Source organism: Salminus brasiliensis, chromosome 15 (assembly GCF_030463535.1).
Source record: "Salminus brasiliensis chromosome 15, fSalBra1.hap2, whole genome shotgun sequence".
NCBI lineage: Eukaryota > Metazoa > Chordata > Actinopteri > Characiformes > Bryconidae > Salminus > Salminus brasiliensis.
In genome coordinates this window covers 33224224-33245574 of record NC_132892.1, presented here as the reverse complement: position 1 = coordinate 33245574, position 21351 = coordinate 33224224, and the positions used below count along the sequence as shown (strand labels likewise).

General features: G+C 38.8%; 3 protein-coding genes across 3 annotated transcripts in view; 1 reads left to right on the top strand and 2 right to left on the bottom strand.

The window, feature by feature from the left end:
• Nucleotides 1-21351, bottom strand: part of LOC140536121 (sialoadhesin-like) — a gene marked incomplete at its 3' end in the record, with an annotated part of 122623 nt that overhangs the window by 81874 nt on the left and 19398 nt on the right. The gene's annotated exons all lie outside the window — the stretch shown is intronic.
• The window catches only part of LOC140536237 (B-cell receptor CD22-like), a 34301-nt gene that overhangs the window by 1573 nt on the left and 11377 nt on the right, over nt 1-21351 (top strand). The window contains exons 3-7 of the mRNA XM_072657959.1: nt 171-515; nt 679-927; nt 1028-1285; nt 1370-1618; nt 15331-15514. Of these exons, the coding sequence (XP_072514060.1) occupies nt 171-515; nt 679-927; nt 1028-1285; nt 1370-1618; nt 15331-15514 (1285 nt within the window). The remainder of the gene's footprint in view (nt 1-170; nt 516-678; nt 928-1027; nt 1286-1369; nt 1619-15330; nt 15515-21351) is intronic.
• Nucleotides 4484-9806, bottom strand: LOC140536129 (CMRF35-like molecule 8). The gene is made up of 7 exons (XM_072657786.1): nt 9617-9806; nt 9196-9504; nt 7559-7666; nt 7420-7473; nt 6928-7017; nt 5389-5420; nt 4484-5203 (listed from the first exon to the last, which is right to left on the bottom strand). Exons 1-7 carry the CDS (start codon nt 9651-9653, stop codon nt 5045-5047), a joined length of 789 nt encoding a protein of 262 aa, XP_072513887.1. The 5' UTR covers nt 9654-9806; the 3' UTR covers nt 4484-5044.

The following is a 21351-nucleotide window of genomic DNA, read 5'->3' as shown; positions in this document are numbered from 1 at the left end:
ATTTTAATATGCAGACTGCTGGTAACACCCAAGAACAGAAAAGTCAGATGAGGCTGATAGAAAATGCTTGATCAGATTTGGGACAAATGCTTGAAAAGTCCTCTACTGAAAAGCTGCTTTACATCCAAAGCAACTCTGACTGTCTGTCTTCACTGCATCATATGTTTCAGGAGCTTCTGGAGCAGAGTGGAGAGTGAAATACAACCAGCAGGAAATTTGTGCTTTAAACAGATCCACTGTGTTTATGAACGGCACTTTTACACTCCCAGATGGTCTTAATGTGACAGAGACATTCTGGATCATAGATCCAGTTAAAGGTACAGAGCCGACTGATCTGAGTAAAGTCCCAGAATACTCAGGCAGGGTTAAGGATTTCTCTGATAATCAGAAACAATTCTCCCTTAAACTGAGTAATGTAACAAAGAAGGATGAAAAAGATTACTACTTCAGAATTCTCACAAATGTAGCTGATCAGAAATGGTTGGGAAAGCCCGGAGTTACACTCAAAGTCACAGGTGAGTTAAATAATTACATTTTCTCATCGATGAGACACAGCCTATCATCTCTCTTGGGTCATAATTGTCAGTTTATTTCTTAATTGTATTAATTTATACACCACTGATGATTGTCAGACTATTAGAGTATTTTTCTCATTTCATACTTCCATCACTGTCTAAGAGCTCCATGTGGAATCTCCTGGAGAAATGACAGAGAGAGAAACAGCAGATCTGACGTGTAAAACCACCTGTAGTCTAAATGATCCAACATTCATCTGGTACAAAAATGAACGTCCTTTAACCACAAAGACCATCAAGAACAACCAGCTCCACCTGCAGACAGTCAGCAGTGAGGATGCAGGCAGGTATAGCTGTGCTATAAGAGGATCTGAACATCTCCCCTCTACTTCTCAAACTCTCAGAGTCAGATGTGAGTAAAGTCCACGTTCTTCACTAAACTCTGGGAATGGTTGAACTACACAGTGATATTAGATATTAGCAAGAAACACTAAAGACATATCTGTTTCTAGATCCTCCAAAGAGTGTCTCAGTGTCCATCAGTCCCTCTTGTGAAATAGTGGAGGGCAGTTCAGTGACTCTGACCTGCAGCAGTGATGCAAACCCACCTGTGAAGATCTACACCTGGTTTAAAGGATCATCATCAGTAGGAAAAGGAGAAACTTACAGCTTTACCAACATCAGCTCTGAGGACAGTGGAGGATACACATGCCTGAGTCGTAATGAACTTGGAGAGAGAAACTCCACTGCTGTCTACTTAAATGTTCTGTGTACGTTGGTGATGATTTCTAAAACTTTATTGAATGATTTCCTGAAATTTGATATTCTCAAAAAGCTTTTTTTTGTCTGATCAGATCCTCCAAGGAATGTCTCAGTGTCCATCAGTCCCTCTGGTGAAACAGTGGAGGGCAGTTCAGTGACTCTGACCTGCAGCAGTGATGCAAACCCACCTGTGGAGATCAACACCTGGTTTAAAGAAGGTGGAAGCTCACCTGTAGGATCTGGACGCACTTACAGTCCTCTACAGAATGGATCCTACTACTGCCAGGCTCAGAATCAACATGGAGCTCAGAATGCAACAGCTGTGTCAGTCTCAATTAGAGGTAATATATAAAAAAAATCAGACAATTATCTTATGTGAATAATATATTAAGTAGATATGGAAGAGATTGCACTGGTTTCAGGTACTGCTTTCTGATTTCCTTATTATTATTATTATTATTATTATTATTATTATTATTTGACATGATCTCAACATTCCTTTTGATGCAGATTTTCCACATGTTGCCCTTCATGCAGTTGTTGGAGTTGTATGTGGATTGTTTTTCCTTGTTATCATCAGCTTTTTCTTTATACGGTATTCAATCCAAAGTTTTTAATATACAAGTTTTAATATATTTATGTTTACAAACATTTTAGAAGTAAAGGCTGCTAAAGATCTACTACTAATTTTGACATACTCTCTCCTTCAACTCCAGAAACAAAAGAAGACCTTGTAAGAAAGAAGATGTGGTAAGTGAGGACGTTCTACAAACAATGTCTTTCCTTGTCTGATGCTCAAGGCATTATATTTGTTGCTTTATTTGTTTTAGCACTTTAAAGCAGGACTTGGCACCTGAAGGCTGGTGCTCTGATGCATCAATTAATTCTGATAATAACAGGTGAATAAAAAAAATACCAAAAATGAACAGGAATCCAGCCTTTCATTACTGTGTTTTCCTACCCCTGCTTTAAAGGCATAGTTTGTTAGCTATACCAAAGGTGCTAAATTCAGGTCTAGAAAATTTGAATCAGCCCTAGGATTTTGTTCCAACAGCCTGGCCAGCTCTAGTTAGCTTAAAGCAGCAGAACTCTCCAGGCTAATGGAACAAAATTCTGGGGGGTTGTTTTTTTTTTACTGGACTTTCTAGACCTAAAGTAAATAGAGAATCAGCCAAATGCCCTGAATTAGTAAAACTTAATAATGTACTGTGGTGGTATAGTTTGAACCCTGTATTATATATATTCATTTTTCATTTGGTGAATTAAAAAAGGAATCAGAGTAATCAGGGTTCATGTTATTTTCTAAACAATAATAATAATAATAAGCCAGACTTTTGACAAAATGAGCCAAATCGAAAATGAAACCAAGAGTACTGAGACTTTTATTCCCTCTATGTGCCTTATGGTAATATTATCATGTGGCCACTATCCCACAAAAACCTTTTATGTCCATTCTTTTCATTTTCATTTTTTGCCTAATGTGAATCTGGCCGTTGCACTTTATATTGTGTTAGAATTCCATGATGAATGAACCAATAGAAATTCTTCAAAATTACTTGGAAAGATACTTTTAATTAAAAGTCAATAAGACTGTAATTTTTTTTGTTCATTAACATTGTCATTGCTAGTTAATTCATTAAGTATCTCAATGTTTTAAGTAAAGAATTGTCCTTTCTCCAATTGCAGAATACTGTTGATATGGATATAGCACCAAGACCTGCACCCAGTAATGCAGCAGAAGACACGTCAAGCTATCGCGAAATAATTTATGCCAACGTTTCACAATGGAGACCCAAAGACTGCTGGAAAGCTGAGGAACTTTCAGGGAAAACATCTTTCTCTAGTGCTGCTGTAGAAGAGAAGCTTCAAGAAGAAGTAGAAGTTCAGTATGCTAGCGTCACATTCTATTCTTCTGCTCTTGCTAGCAGGTGAGGTATAACAGCAGGATCTACTGTACATTGTACTCTACTTGTACTTGTTGTTTGTTATTGTTATTTATGGTGTGAAATATCCTTTAAATGTGTTAAGGCTTGTAATTTACAACAAATGGTTCTTCTATGGCAACTTTATTTTTTACCCAGTGTCACTGGGTCAATCAGTAATTTAAAAAAAATGAGGCAGTCATAGAATGAGAATTAGTTGTAAAATTAAAACATACATATATTATTAAAATAGTTTGTAAACAGTGAAAAGCCTTAAGGTGGATTTAGCATATATTTTTTCTTAGTAACATGGGAACTAGAAAGGTCTACGACAGAAATCCTAAAATTTGAGAATTTTAAACATACAACATCCTACATTTATCAATTGCAAACAATGTCTGTTCAGAAAAGCTAACTTTTCCTTGAACTGGAAACTCTAGTCCAGGGACGACAAACTAATTTATAGTAAAAAGCCAAATTTCATTTTATTGAAAAACTCATACTGTGTCCAGTTCTTCAGAAAAGAGGAATGACGTTTTTAGTTCCTGAACAGAGGAGGATGGGTTCCCTTTTGGAGTCTTTGTTCCTCTCAAAGTTCCTTCCTCTCTATCTGACAGAGTTCTCCCTTGCCACTGTTGCCTTTTGCTTGTGTACATCCAGATCTGTGACATTTGTAAAAAAGGTAAAGGTGCACTCTACAGCGAAATGTGTAATAAATATAAAGTTATTTCAATTGAATAGTTGGCTAATGGTTTCATTAGCAATCATTAGCATATTTCAACTGTGCCAGTGGAACCTTAACTGACTGGGCCTTCAGCGCTACATACAGTCTCAACCCCACAGGTTCTAAAGGGCTTTAACTGTACTGGCTAACAAGACATTTTCTTGCCATCCCACTTTTAATCATGCTTCAATAAGCAGCAGTTGGGTCTAAATTAAGTATACATGTTTTTTATTTGCGCAGATATGATGATGATGATGATGACAGAGTGGACAATTCTTCAGCGGTCTACAGCAGCATCAAAAGAAAAGTGTGGACTTGAATGATCACCTGACCTCTCCAAATGTCATCTGAGTCAATATACTTAGATCACTTAGATTAATTTTGTTGATACAGGACAAAAATCAACTGAGCATTTGTTTACTTTTTTGTTCTTTTTAAAAATCATCCAAACAATAAACAGTCAAAGGTGCCAAGTGTACATTTTGTAATGAGATAATAAACATTCAATCAATAATGATATGTAATATGTAATAAATAATATATACAGACATCAGTATAAACTCAGTATAAACTATTTGTCCATTTACCATGACATTTTAACACAATATAATTTGTCAAAAGTGACACTAAACATGTTTTGTGACCTTAAACAAGCATGAGGTACAGTCATATTTTAACTGCACTCTTTGCAGATAGTAAACTGTTTATAAAGAAAATATTGTAACTGTCCAACAAAAACATTGTATCTCCATTTTTGAATCTGGCAGTTATTCTTTATATTGTGATGAATGTACAGTATGCATTCAAATAATGGTTCCTCTTTTTGTTGTTAGTTGTTTGGCACTTTTTTATGCACTGCAATGCTTTATTAGTATGTTAGCCAGTGATATATGGTCGAACATTGATTACCTTTCTGTTCATGTGGAGAAGTGAAATCAAAACCTGTGTTTAGTCTGGGTCAGCTGTTCTGGGGCTAACCACTAGGTATGTTTTACATATGAACTTGCAAAGAAGAGTAGTTAAGTGGTTAAATGTGTTTTCCACAGTTTCATAATTAAAATAGTCATTTTCTCAGGTACACATTCAACAATATAACAATGGATACATATTGCCATTTTATTCTATTGATTACAATAAATATTATCCACAGTTGGGTATTTGGTTGTGGCTGTAAAAATGTTCTCATAGTCTGGCTCAGAGTCTGCTGTTTCGGATGGTTGACTTTGGGAGGGTGAATTTTCCTTTTCATGTGCATTCGCCTCATAGTCAGAAACATCAAACTGCAAAAAGATTACAGAAATGTTATTTTTTGAATGTTTTTTTTTCCTATTTAATGATACTAATTAGCCAACCACAATAAATGCCAAATTTGATTTAACCATAATGGCATTCACATCTGAGTTGGTTTGGTTGTGATGTTGCTTGGATCAGCATCTGAAGCCCCCTGAAGCCCTCCTTTACTCACCTGTCTTTGTCTTGAGCAGCAGGTACTGCATACTGCACAAGAGAAAATCAACAGTCAATCAAATATTTGTTCTTGTAAAGCACACCACTATTGGATTCCACTCAAAACACATTCTCTAGAGTCATGAAAAAGGCTGAATTTGAGAGGAATGTGGGTTTTAACAGATGCTAGTAAAATGCAGAGTTTGGTAGAGGGGGGATTATGGTCAGGGACTGTCCCTTAGCTTCAAGTAATGGAAATAAAAAAAAAACATTTGGACCATTAATACATGAAGTGAAAACAAAGATTATCATAATCTACAGTGGCTCCATGTGTCAAGGGGTGGATATCTTAGTCAGCAAGTGAACAATCAGTTCTTGAAGTTGATGTTTAAAAGCAGACAAAATAAGCAACAAGACAATGATTTTAACATTCGGAAGCCATTTTTCATACACATTTTGTTGTCATCTCTTGGTGATACACCATCCAGCCCATACAATCACAGCAGGGCCTTATGTTTAGAGACCCACACCACTAGGTATCACATTACTTGAATGGTCTATTGTGGATGCCTGTGTTAAAATGAACTCTAAGCTGAATGTAAATGACTATCTGTTGAATGTAACCCTGCACCTAACCTCAACCCTATCCTTACTTTACTTTTAGGTTAAGGTCAGAGCTGGAATTATTATGGGATTATATATTATTTTTAGGGTTACATTTAATAGATTGTCATTTACAGTCAACTTGGAGTTCAGTTGCATTTGATACAGATTCAGTTGAAGGTTAGTTGAATGTCAGATATCCAAATAAAGTGATATCGACCTAAAATCTAAAACACAATGTATCATCTGAACAGGGGTATTCAAACAAGATCTCTAAAGGTTTCCTGTGGTATCTGGCACCAACATCAGTAGATGTTAGCAACAGATTCTTTAAGCCCTGTAAGTTGTGAGCTGGGGCCTCCATGAACATCAGTGAGTATTAGGTGCCCATAACCCTGTTAACAGTTCACCAGTTGCCCTTCCTTGAAGCACTTTTGGTATGTACTGACCACTGCATAAAACATTCCATAAGATCTCCATGTTTTAGAGATGTTCTGACCCAGTCATCACATCACAGTTTAGTTTTTTATTAAAGTCTTTCAGATTATAATGCTTGTACATTTTTCCTGCTTCATTACATCACCTTTAGGAACTGGCTGTTCACTTGCTGCCTAATATTTCCACTGCTTGACAAGAGCCACTGTAGATAGATGTTAATTAATGCTTGTCATTTCACCTGTCAGTGGTACTATTAGTACAGGTGTGTAACTTACAAATATTTGTCATCCCTTAGCACTGTGTGATAAGGGAAGTCCTAGTTTTGTCTTAGTCTTGGGGCAAGTTGACCCAAGACTAAATAGAGGTAAAAATGTGGATAGAAAAGTCCCCATATTTCTGCCAAACCTTCCAATTTTAATAAATATTGTCTGAAAGTGGCCGATGGTCAAGAAAACATGTAACTTGACCATGGGTCATACAGGATGTGTGGGTGTGTGAGTCAGTTTCTAGATCTTACCTTTGCAAGGAAAGATTAAAAATGCCAGAAACCAAACCACCAATATCATCAGCAAGACACATGCAAAGACAATCAGGTAAGTCTTCCAATCTGGCAAAATAATAATAAAAAAAAAAAAACGTCAGCTTCTTGCTGTATTAATGATTCTGATATAACTGTTGTTCACAGCAGCAGGTACAGTTCATATGGTTGTTTTCTCTACAGGCTCAATGCACACCCCCTCCTTTCTACCCATGTTTCTGCTAGCTGAACCACAGCTTCCTGAAAGTCAACCACAACAGACTGAACCTCCTCTGAGTCAAACAAAGAAATTCAGTCGACCAAACTGGCCTTTTATGCTCAGTTACCATGGTGACAGAGGTTTCAGATGAGGCCTGCTTATGTAGACTAGTACAGACAAAATGTCATGCACTGTTAAAATATATAAATAAAATATACAAATAAATAAATTAAATTATTTAAAACAAAAAAAAGTTACAATAAAAATGTCACCTGTGGTTTTGACATCATTTGGCTGATCTGATGTTATTGGAGCTGAAGTAGAACCTTAAAAAAGGAGAGTTTTTACTTTTTAAATAACCATCAATGGAGTTCATAACATAGGTCTACTTGTTGGTGTTCATGTGTTTACCTGTAGCATTGCTGGTATTAGATGTTGAAATGTTTGCCAGTGGAAATACTGGGACAGTGGTTGGACAGTAGGTACTTGAAGTTGGTGGTGGGGGAGAGGTCGGCAGTGCTGGAGTGGGTGGTAAAGAGAGAGAGAGAGAAAAAGACTGGGACTATAAGGCCCTGATATAATTGTTGGCTGTATCTTTAGGTGAAGGTTTACTAATGTTATGTACCATCTCATACCCTATAAGTTAAAAATGACCATTATCATTTGCCCTTTAGCACCATAATAAGATTAAATTGGTTGCTGCTGTTCTTTTGAGCTCTTCTATTTCAAAGGGTTCATATACTGTAAAAAATGTAAAGTTAGTCCAACTTAAAATTATGCTGATTACGGGGCTTTTTTACAGGGCTGATCACAGTTAACTCATCTTGGACTAGACACATTTTTTACATACTCACAAACGTCTCAGTTTTGTTAAAAATACATATTGAGTTGAGTCTCAACCATATCCGTAAATGAACAGCAGCTAAACTGATGAAATATTGGGTACGACGTTTAGTGTTTATTCTCAGCTGCAGGTAAAAGTGTCCCCTATCACATGAAAGAATGTTTTCCTAGTTTCATAGTCCTGATCATGGAGGACTGTGTTGATGAGATTTGAACTTATGATCTCCTGACAGGTAGACAGTCACTGCACCCAAGAGCTGTAAAGAAGGGAAGGTACATTTATTCAAAACTAAGTAATGTAATTTTTGTGTAGTGTAATTCCATAGCTCTAGACCAACCCTATGGTCTAACTGCTGCTCATCATTAAGTGTAAGAAAATCATCCGTACATATTTAATCATTTACAGCATATAATTTCAGCTGCAGCTCATCTACTAATATGTTTGAAGTTTAACTCAATATGCATTTTTGATCAGACTGAGATGCAGATATTAACATTTGACTTTTGACCAAACTAAATTTAATCAACTCAAAAATTTAATTAAAAAATGTCATGTCAATGTCAAAAATCATCATGTAAGTAGGTCTGATTTAAATATTTTACAGCGTAGGAGTGTCTCTCTCAACACACAAAATACCAGGAAGAGATTATTATTCTGAACAGTCTACTGATTCACTAACGTTGATGGTAAATAAAACAAAATTAATTTTTTCTAACAGTTGGCATAACATATTATTCTTAATTTAACAAAATAGATTTTTTTATAACAAGACAATTTGAACATAAAAATATAATAATAATAAAAAAGTGTTTTTTTTTATTTTTATTTTTTTTACATTGCGATGAACATATCATCACTATGGAGCATTATTCGCTTTTCTTCATGATCTGAATCTGACAGTAGTTCTTTACATTGTGTCAAAATCTCATGATGAATTAACCAATAGAAATGCTCTAACGTTGCAAGTTAATAAGGGCTTTTATTTCTCCTGTAAAGATGGTGTTTTGGAGATATGAGGTTTATGCATGACGCAGTGACGATACAGTATCCTAATCTAGAAGTTATGCAAGTTATGCTAGTTCTTTGTAGATAATACATTAAATTGGCCAATCCCACCAGCACAATATGTCTTAGTACTAGTTTTCCAACCAAAGCTGTACATTATTCCTGATTTTATCCTGATTTTGAAACATTAACGTCTTACCATCCCAAACTGTAAGGATGACTTCAGTGTATGTATCACCAAAAACTCTGTCCACTCCACACCAGTATTTCCCAGTGTCTGTCTTATTCAGTTGGGTGATTTGGATAGTGAAGACTCCTGTCCCAGAATCCTTCAACTCATATCGTCCTGTAGATTTCTTGACTGAGTCAATGAGAACATCCTTGTCTGAACACGGGTTCTTGCAGAAGTACTTCCTGTTACTTGAAGCCCATGTGTGAGTGCACGTTATTGTGACTGTGTCCCTTTCAAGTCCATAAACTGCAAACCCAGTTGTTTTGCACCTCATTGCTGTCAAATGGGTATTACAGCACAGAGTCAGACTCACTCTTTACATGTGGTTTATCAATCTGTTCCCTACTGCCCTGTGTAAAATACTGTGAAATGGTAAAAAGGTACTTACCAGAGAGGAAGACGCATATAAACAGCAGCTCCTTCATCGTGGCCTGTATAGATCTGAGTGTCTAATGAATAGTCTCAGTTTATGCGCTGGTGAAACCATATTGAAGATGATGAAGATCAACAACATTAAGTGAAAAGTGAGAAACTCATGACTTGTGGTTTGAGTGAGGACGTGAAGACTACTGAATAGTGTGAACTCAAGTATCTCATAGTAGATGCAACTTCCGCACTCATAAGGTAAACCACACACACACACACACACACACACACAAACACCTACAAGCATGCTAAATAAAGAAAAAAAAAAGCTGTCATGCACTAGTTAGCATGAATCAGTATTGATGACTTCACACTTTTGGCATCTCTGAGCTTTGTACAATCTCGCTTTGCCAACATAAGAGCAGAGATTGTTATGACTGTTATGTAGAAATCCTGCATTGTGGAAAAAAGTCAATTGTAATTTGGCAATAACTTCTTTCTGCAGTACCCTTAGCTGCCTCCAGTGATGGACCAGACAGGATACTAAACATGGGACTTAGCATGACCATAGGCCGGAACGCAGGACTAAAGACAACACACCAGACTGGAACAGAGGCAAGAGGAAAAGCAGGATCTAAATGTGGACAAACTTAAGAAACAGTGACCAAAACTGGTAATTTCAACTGGGTTCATGGACAGAAGCTGGAAAAGGGACCAGAAGTTTTGGCATGATCAGTCATAAAATCTGAAACAGCGGGTAATAGCAGAGGCACCTGGCTGCAGTTGGAACTCTGATTCAGGGACTAGCCTGAAGGGAAGAGATACAGAAGTGAGCAGGTGACTTGAGAACCTTCATAAAATCAGGTGGCCAGGAGGCCTAAACTGGGGCAGTCAGTCTATGAATCATCTCAAGAGGGAATCCACAGAGCTGGTTTTGGAGCATTGGAACAGAAGTGGTGGTACATATTGGTGGGCTTTTGGCATGCAAGCTGGAAGGGCTTGTGTTATAGACACCAGTCCTGGTTTTGGTGGAGTTTTTTTGTGACTTCACAGGAGAATCCTGGGATGCCCGCTCAGGAACATGGGAGGATTGTACCACTGGCATATGGACTGATGCAGCTGGCTCTGGCGCCAGTTCTCTGGTAAGCTTGATGCTGTTGGAAATGTGTGTGTAATTGTAGTCTACAATTACCAAATACTGAAAGTCTACCTTAAGCACAATCTGGGCAAATGTTAGAAAAGTCATTTCATTTGTATACCGAGATGTTTCAGAATTATGATGTAGTTTACTTTATGTAATGAGCTATCTAATCTGTCTATTCAACCTATGTATTGTAACAAAGGAATTCACTTGTCTGTGGTCTACATGATATTTTCCTTCATGAGGTGGAGCCCTGTGCACACAGAAAGAGGAAAACCACATCTAGCTACAGCCCACATGAGTAAATAGCTTTGGTGTTTTAGCATCAGTCTGTCTGAGGTGTCTGCCTTCATAATGAAATGATTTAATGGAGTAAGACTGTCTGGTATGTACTGACTTTATTAGTTACTTGAAATGAAATTGATATTAATTATATCTGTAACTGATAAGTTCCTGGTTTTGTTTGTTATGATTGTTGCCAGGGGGAGGAGGCTCATAAATTTAAATATTCAATATACCAATTGCTGTGCTTTAGAAGTAATGATAAAGTGGTTCGATCTTAAACTCTTTACACAGAAAGGCTTATTACACACTAAGGCATATTACTCAGTACCTACAAGGACTTTTGTAGAAACTAAAGTTTGTAGTAACACATTTTGGCCCTCCAGCAGACCATAGGCTCTGTAAGGGGTTAGACACATACATTGTGGTTACTTTCCGTGGTTATCTGACAAGAGAAAAAAAAACATCTCACAGTTTCAGGAAATCTAACTAAAGAGAAGTTCATGTGTAATGTGGTGCTCACTTACAGCGGGGTTTGAACCCAGGCCGCCGTGTTGGCGGGCCGGCGCGCTACTGAGTGAGCTACCACGATCACGTGACCAACATGCCCAAGTGCAAAGTCTTTCAATCTTAGAGCAGGTAAAATGGAAATGAAAAACAAAGCCTCTCGGGACTCGAACCCAGGCCGCCGCGTCACGAGACTGACGCTCTGCCGCTTCACCAAAGCGGCCAACAAAAGAGGTTTAATAAACAAATGAAGGACGCCAGGGGAGAGCTGGCTACCTCTTTAACTCTAGAGGGAAATACAACTGAGGGCAAAAGAATCTCCCAAAAGAAACCAGAAAACTGAGAAGTTACAGGGAAGGCAGACACTCCTGCCTTCCTCTGTAACACTAGTGTATGTGTGCAAACACAAACACACACACACACACACACACACACACACACACACACACACACACACCAGGGAAGACAGACACTCCTGCCTTCCTCTGGTACACGAGTGCCACACACACACACACACACACACACACACACACACACACACACACACACACACACACACACACTGCACAGACACAGGGAGACAGACTCGGGAGAGACACACGAAGGGGAGTGACACACACTCAGCCTTCACCTCGAGATCTACACAGACACACACACCACCAGAATCAAAAGATCCAGCAGTGGGGCAACTGGATCTGTGTGCCTATATAGCCTACTGCCCAGGTGTAGGGAATTGGGCTCAATCACTGGCTGGGGTGACTCGGGGCCTCCCCCTGGTGGCCGAAGGAGGCCTTGCCCTAGAGCCACCCCTTACATCATGATGTGCCGTGATGTCTTTATGCAGGTATAACACATAGAAGATTATGTCATTCAAGTTGGCTTGTTCATCCCTCTTTCTGGTTTTAGTGTTCATGATTCAACTGGGTGAGTTACAGTTTTTTTGGATACTTTTTGTTTGGGTATACTTCTGACAACAATGCAGTATAATGCAATTTTTGTCTTAGCTTTAATACTATCAAGTTGTACTAATGAGTCACCCACCCTCATATGATCTCCCCCACATAGTCACGACCACAACACCTGCTGACTTATTTGTGCTTTGTGTTTTTGTCTGAGTGTGAGTTTTGTTTCTAATGAAGCTAATCTGCTCCTCGGGGTATCCAGTGTAAATGTACAAAGTATGTCTTATGAAGTATGGCTTCCCAAAGTCTAAAAACCGACCCGCAAAATTTCACCAGTATTGTTTTTACATTTACGTTTAAGGCATTTAACAGACGCTCTTCTCCAGAGCGACTTACAAAAGTGCTTTGCTGTTTACCCAAGAAAAACCTCAGCTAGTTTAAATAGACTAATAATTTAAAGATCCTCTAATCTTAGACTCTACTAAACACAAGTCAGTAAGGTGACCACTCTACTATTCACCCAAGTACTCCCAGAGAAGGAGGGTCTTCAGTCTGGGTTTGAGGACAGTGAGTGTTGGACTCTGCTGTTCGGACACCCAGGGGAAGCTCGTTCCTCCACTTCGCTGCAGGACAGAAAAAAGTCTGGACGCTCATCTTCCGTGGATCTTAAAGGATGGCGGGTCGAGCCGAGCCATACTTGAAGCTGGAAGGGCTCTTGGTGCAGATCAGCTTTTGACCATCGCCATCAAGTCGGAGGGGCTGGCTGGTCCAGTCTTGGCTTTGTAGACCAGAGTCAGGTTTCTGAATCTGATGAGGGCAGCAGCTACAGGAAGCAAGTGAAGAGAGAACGCAGTAGTGGAATGACATGGCGGAATTTAGGAACCTTAAAGACAACCCGTGCCACTGTGTTCTGGCTAAGTTGAAGAGACCTGATGGTGTGCAGAGGGAAACCATCCAGAAGAGAGCTGCAGTAGTCAAATCTTGAAGTGACGAGCACCTGGACAATTCTCTAGAAAGGAATGGTCGAATTCTCCGGATGTTGTACAGTTCTTCTCTCCAGTTCTACTATCCATGTGCAATGGGACATGACTCTGCCCTATCTTCGAGTCTGAGCAACCTGGCAAGCTAAAGTTAAAGCTAAACTTAAACCTGGTAAAATAAAGCTTGAGACATAACTGCGGAGCAGCTACCCCATGTGCCCCAACATCCCTTCCGTCCAGCGCCTGTTGCCTCCCTACTTCCCTGCAGAATTTAACAACTGGGTCCTTGCAGGAACAGGAGTTCCTGACTCAGCGTCATAGCTGGGGAGATCTGCAAGCCACCACCCATGCATACCCAACCCTACCAGTACGGCACATAGCCATCCCCCTGCTCAAGGCTGAGGTGAAGTGAAGAGGGTTGGGGCAGAACAGGGGTAGCTCAAGCTTGTATCTATATATGTACATTTTAAGACCACGCCTAAATCTTTCTTAGAGATGCCTGATGAGAGCAGTTTGGTGCTTTTTGAGGAGTGTTTTATCATATTTCTGCTTTGTGTTTTCTATTGAAACTTTGCTAAATGCATTACTGAACACCCAACTTTAGTATAATACAAAAACAATCAATACTGTATATCAAAGGCTTTTAAGCCTTGTACCGCAAAAGTGAAGAGACTATAAGCTACCTCTTATTGTTTCCCATATAATCAGCTGCATTATATGTTTCAGGAACATTTGGGGTAGAGTGGAGTGTGACCTACAGCCAACATGAAATATGTGCCTTGAAGGGATCAATCGCATACATGACTGGCACGTATACCCTCCCAGAACATATCGAAATGACTGAGGCTTTCTGGGTTATACACCCCATGCCAGGGGTGGAGAGGCCTGATCTGTGTAAAGTCCCAGAGTACTTAAGCAGAGTCGAGTGCTTTGTAGACAAGCAGCAGCTCTTCTCTCTTAGACTGAGACATGTAGTAAATGAAGATGAAAATATATACTACTTCAGAATCAAAACAAATGTCAAGAGACAGCAATGGCTGGGTATGCCTGGAATAAAGCTCGGAGTTACAGGTAATTTAACAATCATCAACAATCATGGGTAAGCAGGGTGTACCACAGAGGGCTCAGTACATAGCCAGGGGGACTTATACCCTTCTCTCCAACACAACCTGATCAGCTAATCAGCTAATTAACAAGCCCTACACATACTGAAAGTAATGTAGAAGCTGCTCCATTGCCTGTGCCCAGATAGATGTGGTGTAAACCATCCATTTAATGGTTGAAAGTCAGAGAATCTAGATGGAGAGATGGAGATATATGAATATCAGACAGTGTTTATGTAAGTCAGGATGCTCTTTGAAGGAAGTGTGTTAGAGCAAGAAACCAATTCATGTGGTGGGCCAGGGGTTCTCCAAGACTCTGTTTTAGAGTAGCTGTGCAAGAAGGGCCATTCTGATTCTGATTATGGGAGGCCTGTTGTTCAAAAAGTCTAGAACCTAATTGTAGTGTGATGAGTTTAATCTAAGAAAGGGGAGTTATTGGGTTTTGAGTGGTTGATGATGGTATAGAATGCTGAACTGAAACCAAACAGCAGAGCTGTTTAAATTAAGGTCTAAAAAGTTCAAGATTTTAGTTTTGAGTTTAGTTAAAGTTTAGTTAGTTTGTTTGTTTTGCTGACAAAGATAAAAGTATTTTTTGTAGCTACAATAACAGCAAATAATGACTCTGAATAAACAGACCTAAAATGGGGATTTTAGGTTATTCGAGTGAATGCATATAGAGCACAGATAGAGCCCCCTTCACACGAATTTCTTTGGGTGGATTAGATGTGGCCAAAACTTAAAATGGGAAAAACAAACAAAATGTTGAGCTGCTTCTTGTGGTGTAGTCCCTTGGATCTATTGTTCTCTCAATCCTATCCAAGACCTCCATGTGGAATCTCCTGGAGAAGTGACAGAAGGAGAATCAGCAGTTCTGACGTGTAAAACCACCTGCAGTCTGACTGAACCAACATTCATCTGGTTCAAAAATGAACGTCCTTTAACCACAATGACCATCAAGAACAACCAGCTCCACCTGCAGACAGTCAGCAGTGAGGATGCAGGCAGGTATAGCTGTGGGATAAAAGGACATGAACATCTTCCCTCTACTGCTCAAAACCTTATTGTCAGATGTGAGTGTACTTTTCTTATTGCATTGCTATCAATGGCATGTTAGTGATTAATGCTACAACACAGAATTGTTCTTTATCTACTGCCCTAGATCCTCCAAAGAACGTCTCAGTGTCCATCAGTCCCTCTGGTGAAATAGTGGAGGGCAGTTCAGTGACTCTGACCTGTAGCAGTGATGCAAACCCACCTGTGCAGAACTACACCTGGTTTAAAGAAGGTGGAAGCTCACCTGTAGGATCTGGACACACATACAGTCCTCTAAAGAATGGATCCTACTACTGCCAGGCTCAGAATCAACATGGAGCTCAGAGATCAGTTGCAGTGCCAGTCATTTTAAAAGGTGGGGCACATCGTTGCATGTTATTTTCTAAACTGTGGTAGTCTGATGAATATGAAACTTCCTGAATGCTCCTTTTAGTTTTTGCATCTGTATCTGTTTCAGCAGATCACTCTGTGACTTTGTATGTAGCTGTTGGAGTTGTTGGATTTTTTGGAATTGCAGCTGTCCTCACTGTAGTTTTCTGTTTGAGGTGAGATGTGTTATGATTACATCTTGAATACATCTTGAATTATATAAATGTGGACATGCAATGACCAAGTAAAGTAGCCCACAGAATCAGTCAAGTGTTTGGACACCCTGGTTGAATGTGTGCTGATCATAATCTTAAACATTTGATGCAAATGCCTGGGTGACCATATTTTGTGTTCAAAAAATATTTTGTGTCCTCTTATTGAAAACACTGCTACTCTATATTTGATATGATTCATATGAGTAGGTAAAATGTGAATATCTCTTTTATTAATGACAAGCTTTGTTCTCATATATGTAATACTTGTGGTGGTGTTTTCTGAGAGCAGGTGCAGGTGCAAGCAACAGCCGAGAAATCAACAAGTCTATGCGGTGAGATTTCACAGGATTGTAAATATCAAACAGTTTATAAATTGACTCAATTTTTCCAATGTAGAGGTTATATTATGTATATTGTTTTTATGGTAAAATGGTGTTATTATTATTATTATTATTATTATTATTATTAATAATAATAATAATAATAATAATAATAATAAAATAAGTTGCTTTTTTGTAGAAATAGGGTTTAGTGTGACAGTGACAATAGGCAATATGCATTCTGTATGTTAAGACAACTAGATTGATAATTGACTATATTTTAAATTGCAGCCATATTTTTATTGATTGGATGACAATTTCAGCCTTTGAAAATGCAATTCTGATATGAAAAGATAAATAAATCAGTTCTATGACATAACTATAAGCACATTAAAATGCATTAAACAAGCCCTTTAAAATTACATTTTGGGAAATGTCTTTTATTTTTTTTAATCACAACATGGATGTTGAAGCTTTTTGACCTTCTGATAACCTCATGATTTCCAACTCTCTCTCCTGCAGAATGTTGGCCCAAACAATCCCCTTCCAAGTGATGACTCTTCTAGTCTTCCTGAATATGCGAATGTGGAGAGGGGAAAATGAGGGGAATCTCAGGGGAAGTCATTTGTTATTCTTGAATTTATTTTACTTCTGTATGAACAGAATTACAACAGTTGGCAACAAAACAAAACAAAAACCACGATGACAAACAGAACCTGAGATAACAGTGAAATTTCTTTTTACAGTCGTTGAAAGTGTTGATCCTTGTTTTGGCAGCAATGTTCAGAAATATGAAGATTTTGAAATTAAAAAAAGGTCAAATTTTATCATTTGAGCATTTTCAACCCAACCAAAGTTCCATACACTGTATGTCTAAATGTTTTTTGACAACTCTTCTAATAAAGACATTCGTTATCGAGTCCCTGTAGGAAAAGTATTGCCAATAGAATAGGACTCTCTGGAGCAGATAATCATTAACCTATTGGCACCACGCTTAATGCTAGGTGTGGGCTAGTGGGATATGAAGCCCCCCAGCATTGAGTATGAGTTGGGTCGAGGTGGTGATCAACCAACATACTAACAATCAAATCTTTACAACTAAATCTCAAAATCTAGTTGAAAGTCTTCTCTGGGCAACAGAGACAGATACTCCAACAAAAACATTTTAATGAATGTGCATTTTTCAGGTTTTAATGTTTTATTGTGTTTCATATCTTTACAGATCTAGAACAGTTGTTACCAACTCATTTCATGCACATTTACATGTTCTCCCTGCTCCCAAAAACATCTGATCCAGATAATCATCTAACTAACAAGCCCATCCTCCATTGAAAATAGTGTGTTAGAGCAGGAAACCACTAAAGTGTGCAGGGCAGGGGATTCTCCGGGACCAGGGTTGGGAACCATTGATCTAGAGGGAGGGTTTATGAAGACACTCCCTGCGAGAGTGTCCTCCTCACCAGAGGATCTCGCTGAGAGCTGAAGAGCTGTGTGCATGTCATCATTAGTGGTAACATTCTGCACAGGAAGAGAGAAAACACAGGAAGTCTGAAGAAATCCCAGAACCTCAGAATCAGCACCTTGGACAGCGTCATGTATACCTATGACATGTGCTGTAATAAGGTGCATTTGACATACTTTATTCTGCTCTGCCACCTAGTGGCAGGGATTGGTAATCACATCAGGCAGATGTCAGTTTACCTGATAGTCAGGTTCATTCACTCTGGTCTTTTTCTTCTGCCTCCTCCTTCTCCTGGTCTCGGACAACAAGTATCAGAATTCATCCAAAAATATACTTAAATATATACTTATAAACAGTATGCTTTCACAGTTCTTGAGATTCAAATATAATATCCTACCAGATTATCAGAGCAAGAAGAGATGCAAACCCAAAAACAGCTGCTCCAACAGCAATAAAGATAACCATGGAGTGGCCTGCTGAAAGGGAGCTTGTGAAAATAATTTTAAATGAATAATAATAAGTTATTACCAATAATTTGTTATAGCATAGTTCTTCAATTTTATGACAATCAGTGAATCTATGTAGTTAAACTTACCAACTACATTCAGAGATACACTTGCAGAGTACATAACACTCCCCATACTGCTGGCTTTGGAGATGTGTGAGTGTGAGATCTACCTTTTTCAACCAGTGTAGTTGAGCTGTGGAACAGTGGAGCAGTGGAAGAACTGTGTTCTCTGGAATGACGGTGGTGGAGCTTCATCCAATACTTTTGGGATGAGTTGGTGAGTTGGGGATGAGGTGGGGTGGTGATGATCATCATACATCCTGACTTACTAAAGCTCTTGTCAACTTTTTAATACCCTTTATTTAAGAAGAAAAACTGAATGATTTGATGTCCCAATACATTTGTCTCTTTTGTTGCAATTTAGCAGCTCCTCATGCTCAGGGTGTTCAACATGCAACTATTCAACAATTATTTTTGGAATTATTAAATTCTGTCATTTTCGATCTAGTTATTTTTGCTATGCCTAGTAACAAACAAGTCTTATTATGAAAGACTAATTAGGTTAGGGGGAAAAAAAAGCAGGCAAACTGGCCTGCATAAACGCAGTTTATTCATAGCTGTAATGTCTCCCTCTGCTGGCCTCAGGGGGGAGTCCATGCAAAAGGGGATGGGCTCTGCCTCTCACCAGTTCCAGGCACACAGGGTGTAGTCCATTTACTGGACTGATTAGGACTCCACTTAAGCTCCCCTGTTTTGTGTGCTTTTTTTGTGCTACTGGAGTATAGATTTGCCATTGATGATACTTGCCTGCCTGTGTTTTGACCCCTGACCATGAGTTTTGCCTTAGCCCTAATAAAGTCCTTTTGCACATGTGGTCTGCCTCAATCTCTTTGTCACAGAAGACTCCACCTACAAAGTCCATCTCTTCACCACCTGTGTACCCTTGCTTTTTCAGTGGGGACCCGCAGCAGTGAGTGTTTAGAGGTGAGTGCCTGAGCTATCTGGCCCACATGTCTGGGTTGTTCCAGTCAGAGGAAGGCAAAGTAGGTTTTATAGTCCTACTTCTACAAGGGTCTGCCTTGGACTGGGCGGTTCAGGTATATGGTCACCATAGCTAGGCTGCTCACATCTTTAGCCTGTTTTGGGACCTCTTTGAGTCTGTGTTTAATCCAGAGGAGACTTTCCAAGGAAGGGGGTTGTACCACTCTCAGGCCAGGCCCTGGGTCACCAGGGAGATAGAGAATAGGAAGTCCACAGTGCCACCAAGTGCCCAGCAGGAGGTCTGCAGGCCGGATAAGAAGTCCAAGGTTCCTGCTCCAGTTATGGCTCCCAGGTCGCCTGCTCCAGACTCATTTATAGATGCTCTGGACTAGGCTGGAGCTTTGGATCTTCCTGGGGAGCCCTAGCCTCTTATGGGACTCCTTTCAGGCTGGGTTAGGCTTTAGAGCCCTGAGCCCCTGAGGGTGATGTTTTTTTTTTTTTTTTTTCCCCTTGTTTTGGTGCATTTGGTTGATGCACCTTTAGGGGGGTCAGAGTACACTTAACAACATAAGCTTCAAAGTTTTTTCTTCTTTTATCACTTCTTGTAACTTTGCTTTCACTTTTGCTTACCTTGCATTGTAACTTTAGAACCAGGCATGGCACAAATGTGTCAGCATTATTTTCACGTACAGTGGATAATTATCAAAGACTACAAAACCAAAATCTTATTCCACTTAATTTTACTATATGTATCACACTTTGCACACCCACAGTTAGAAAACTCCCATTTTATGTTTGAGCATTGCATTTTACAATTTTTCATTTAGTAAAAAAGCTTATAGAGACCAGTGCGGAAATAAATCCATGTATATCTCAACAATGGTAGGGAACAATTGAACCAATAATTTGTTTTCATGGTGCCAAAATGTTTGGATCGTGTAGGTCAGGGCAGTGGTGAATCATCTGGTTAAATAATGACAAAACATTACAAAGCATGCCTATTTATGAGATCCAGCTGGTGTGGGATTTTCCCTTTCACAGAATAAAAACCTCTATATTCACCATCCCTCTGAGAGTGCCTTTTAATAATGTGTTGATTATGATGATGATATTTCAATGATTAAGTCCTGTCCACCTTAATTGGCTGGATAGAAATGATCTTATCAAATAAATAAACATTTATAAATTAAGTAAGTAAATGGGTGGGAATGTGTGGTGTCCAGTGACTTTATAGGGTTTAAGAGTTCTACCTTAATTTGATGTACAAATAATTAAACAGGAAAAGTCTGTCTTGTTGACCAAAAATTGTTAGTTAATCTTTTTATTCATTTTTCTAATTTGTACAATAAACATGTTATAAGAAAGAGTAAGCAACTTTCAAGTAGGAAGAAAAACCAGCAGGTCATTTAGCCTTAAAAGAGAGCAGTTGATTTCATAGCAAAGTCTATCGTGAGCTGGTTGAAACCAGTTCAGACTGCATTTTAACCACAAGTGAAGCTTCTGCCTTCACTGGGTGTATCCACTAAGTTGATGAGACTCAGTACATCAAAGTAAGTTTCCTTTCAACGTTTCCTTTCTATATATATATATATATATATATATATATATATATATATATATATATATATATATATATATTCCTAACTGTTCTGGTGGCAAATGATGTGCTGTTATTGAACTCTCCAAATCATGCTAGACAGTCTAACTTAGATTGGGAATAAATAAATATGAGTTTTGTACTAAATCTATACTACTCACGAGCATCCTGTCATAGTTTGATGATGTGTTATTGTCACCTTGAAAGACATGAGTGTATGTATGCCAGTCTTGGGGATCCAATCAGCAGCCAAAAAGCCCAAATCACATTTTACTGAGTATACATGTTTTTTAAACACTTTGCATGAATGCTGTGGTTGTAAGTTTGCCATACTTTA

Excerpts from the sequence above, each read along its gene's own strand:
- LOC140536129 (XM_072657786.1), bottom strand. The coding sequence starts at position 9,653 with ATGAAGGAGCTGCTGTTTATATGCGTCTTCCTCTCTG. Across the intron at positions 9,505-9,616 it reads TATATGCGTCTTCCTCTCTG|CAATGAGGTGCAAAACAACT; the intron begins GTAAGTACCTTT and ends CCCATTTGACAG. Across the intron at positions 7,667-9,195 it reads CATCCTTACAGTTTGGGATG|CACTGCCGACCTCTCCCCCA; the intron begins GTAAGACGTTAA and ends CACCCACTCCAG.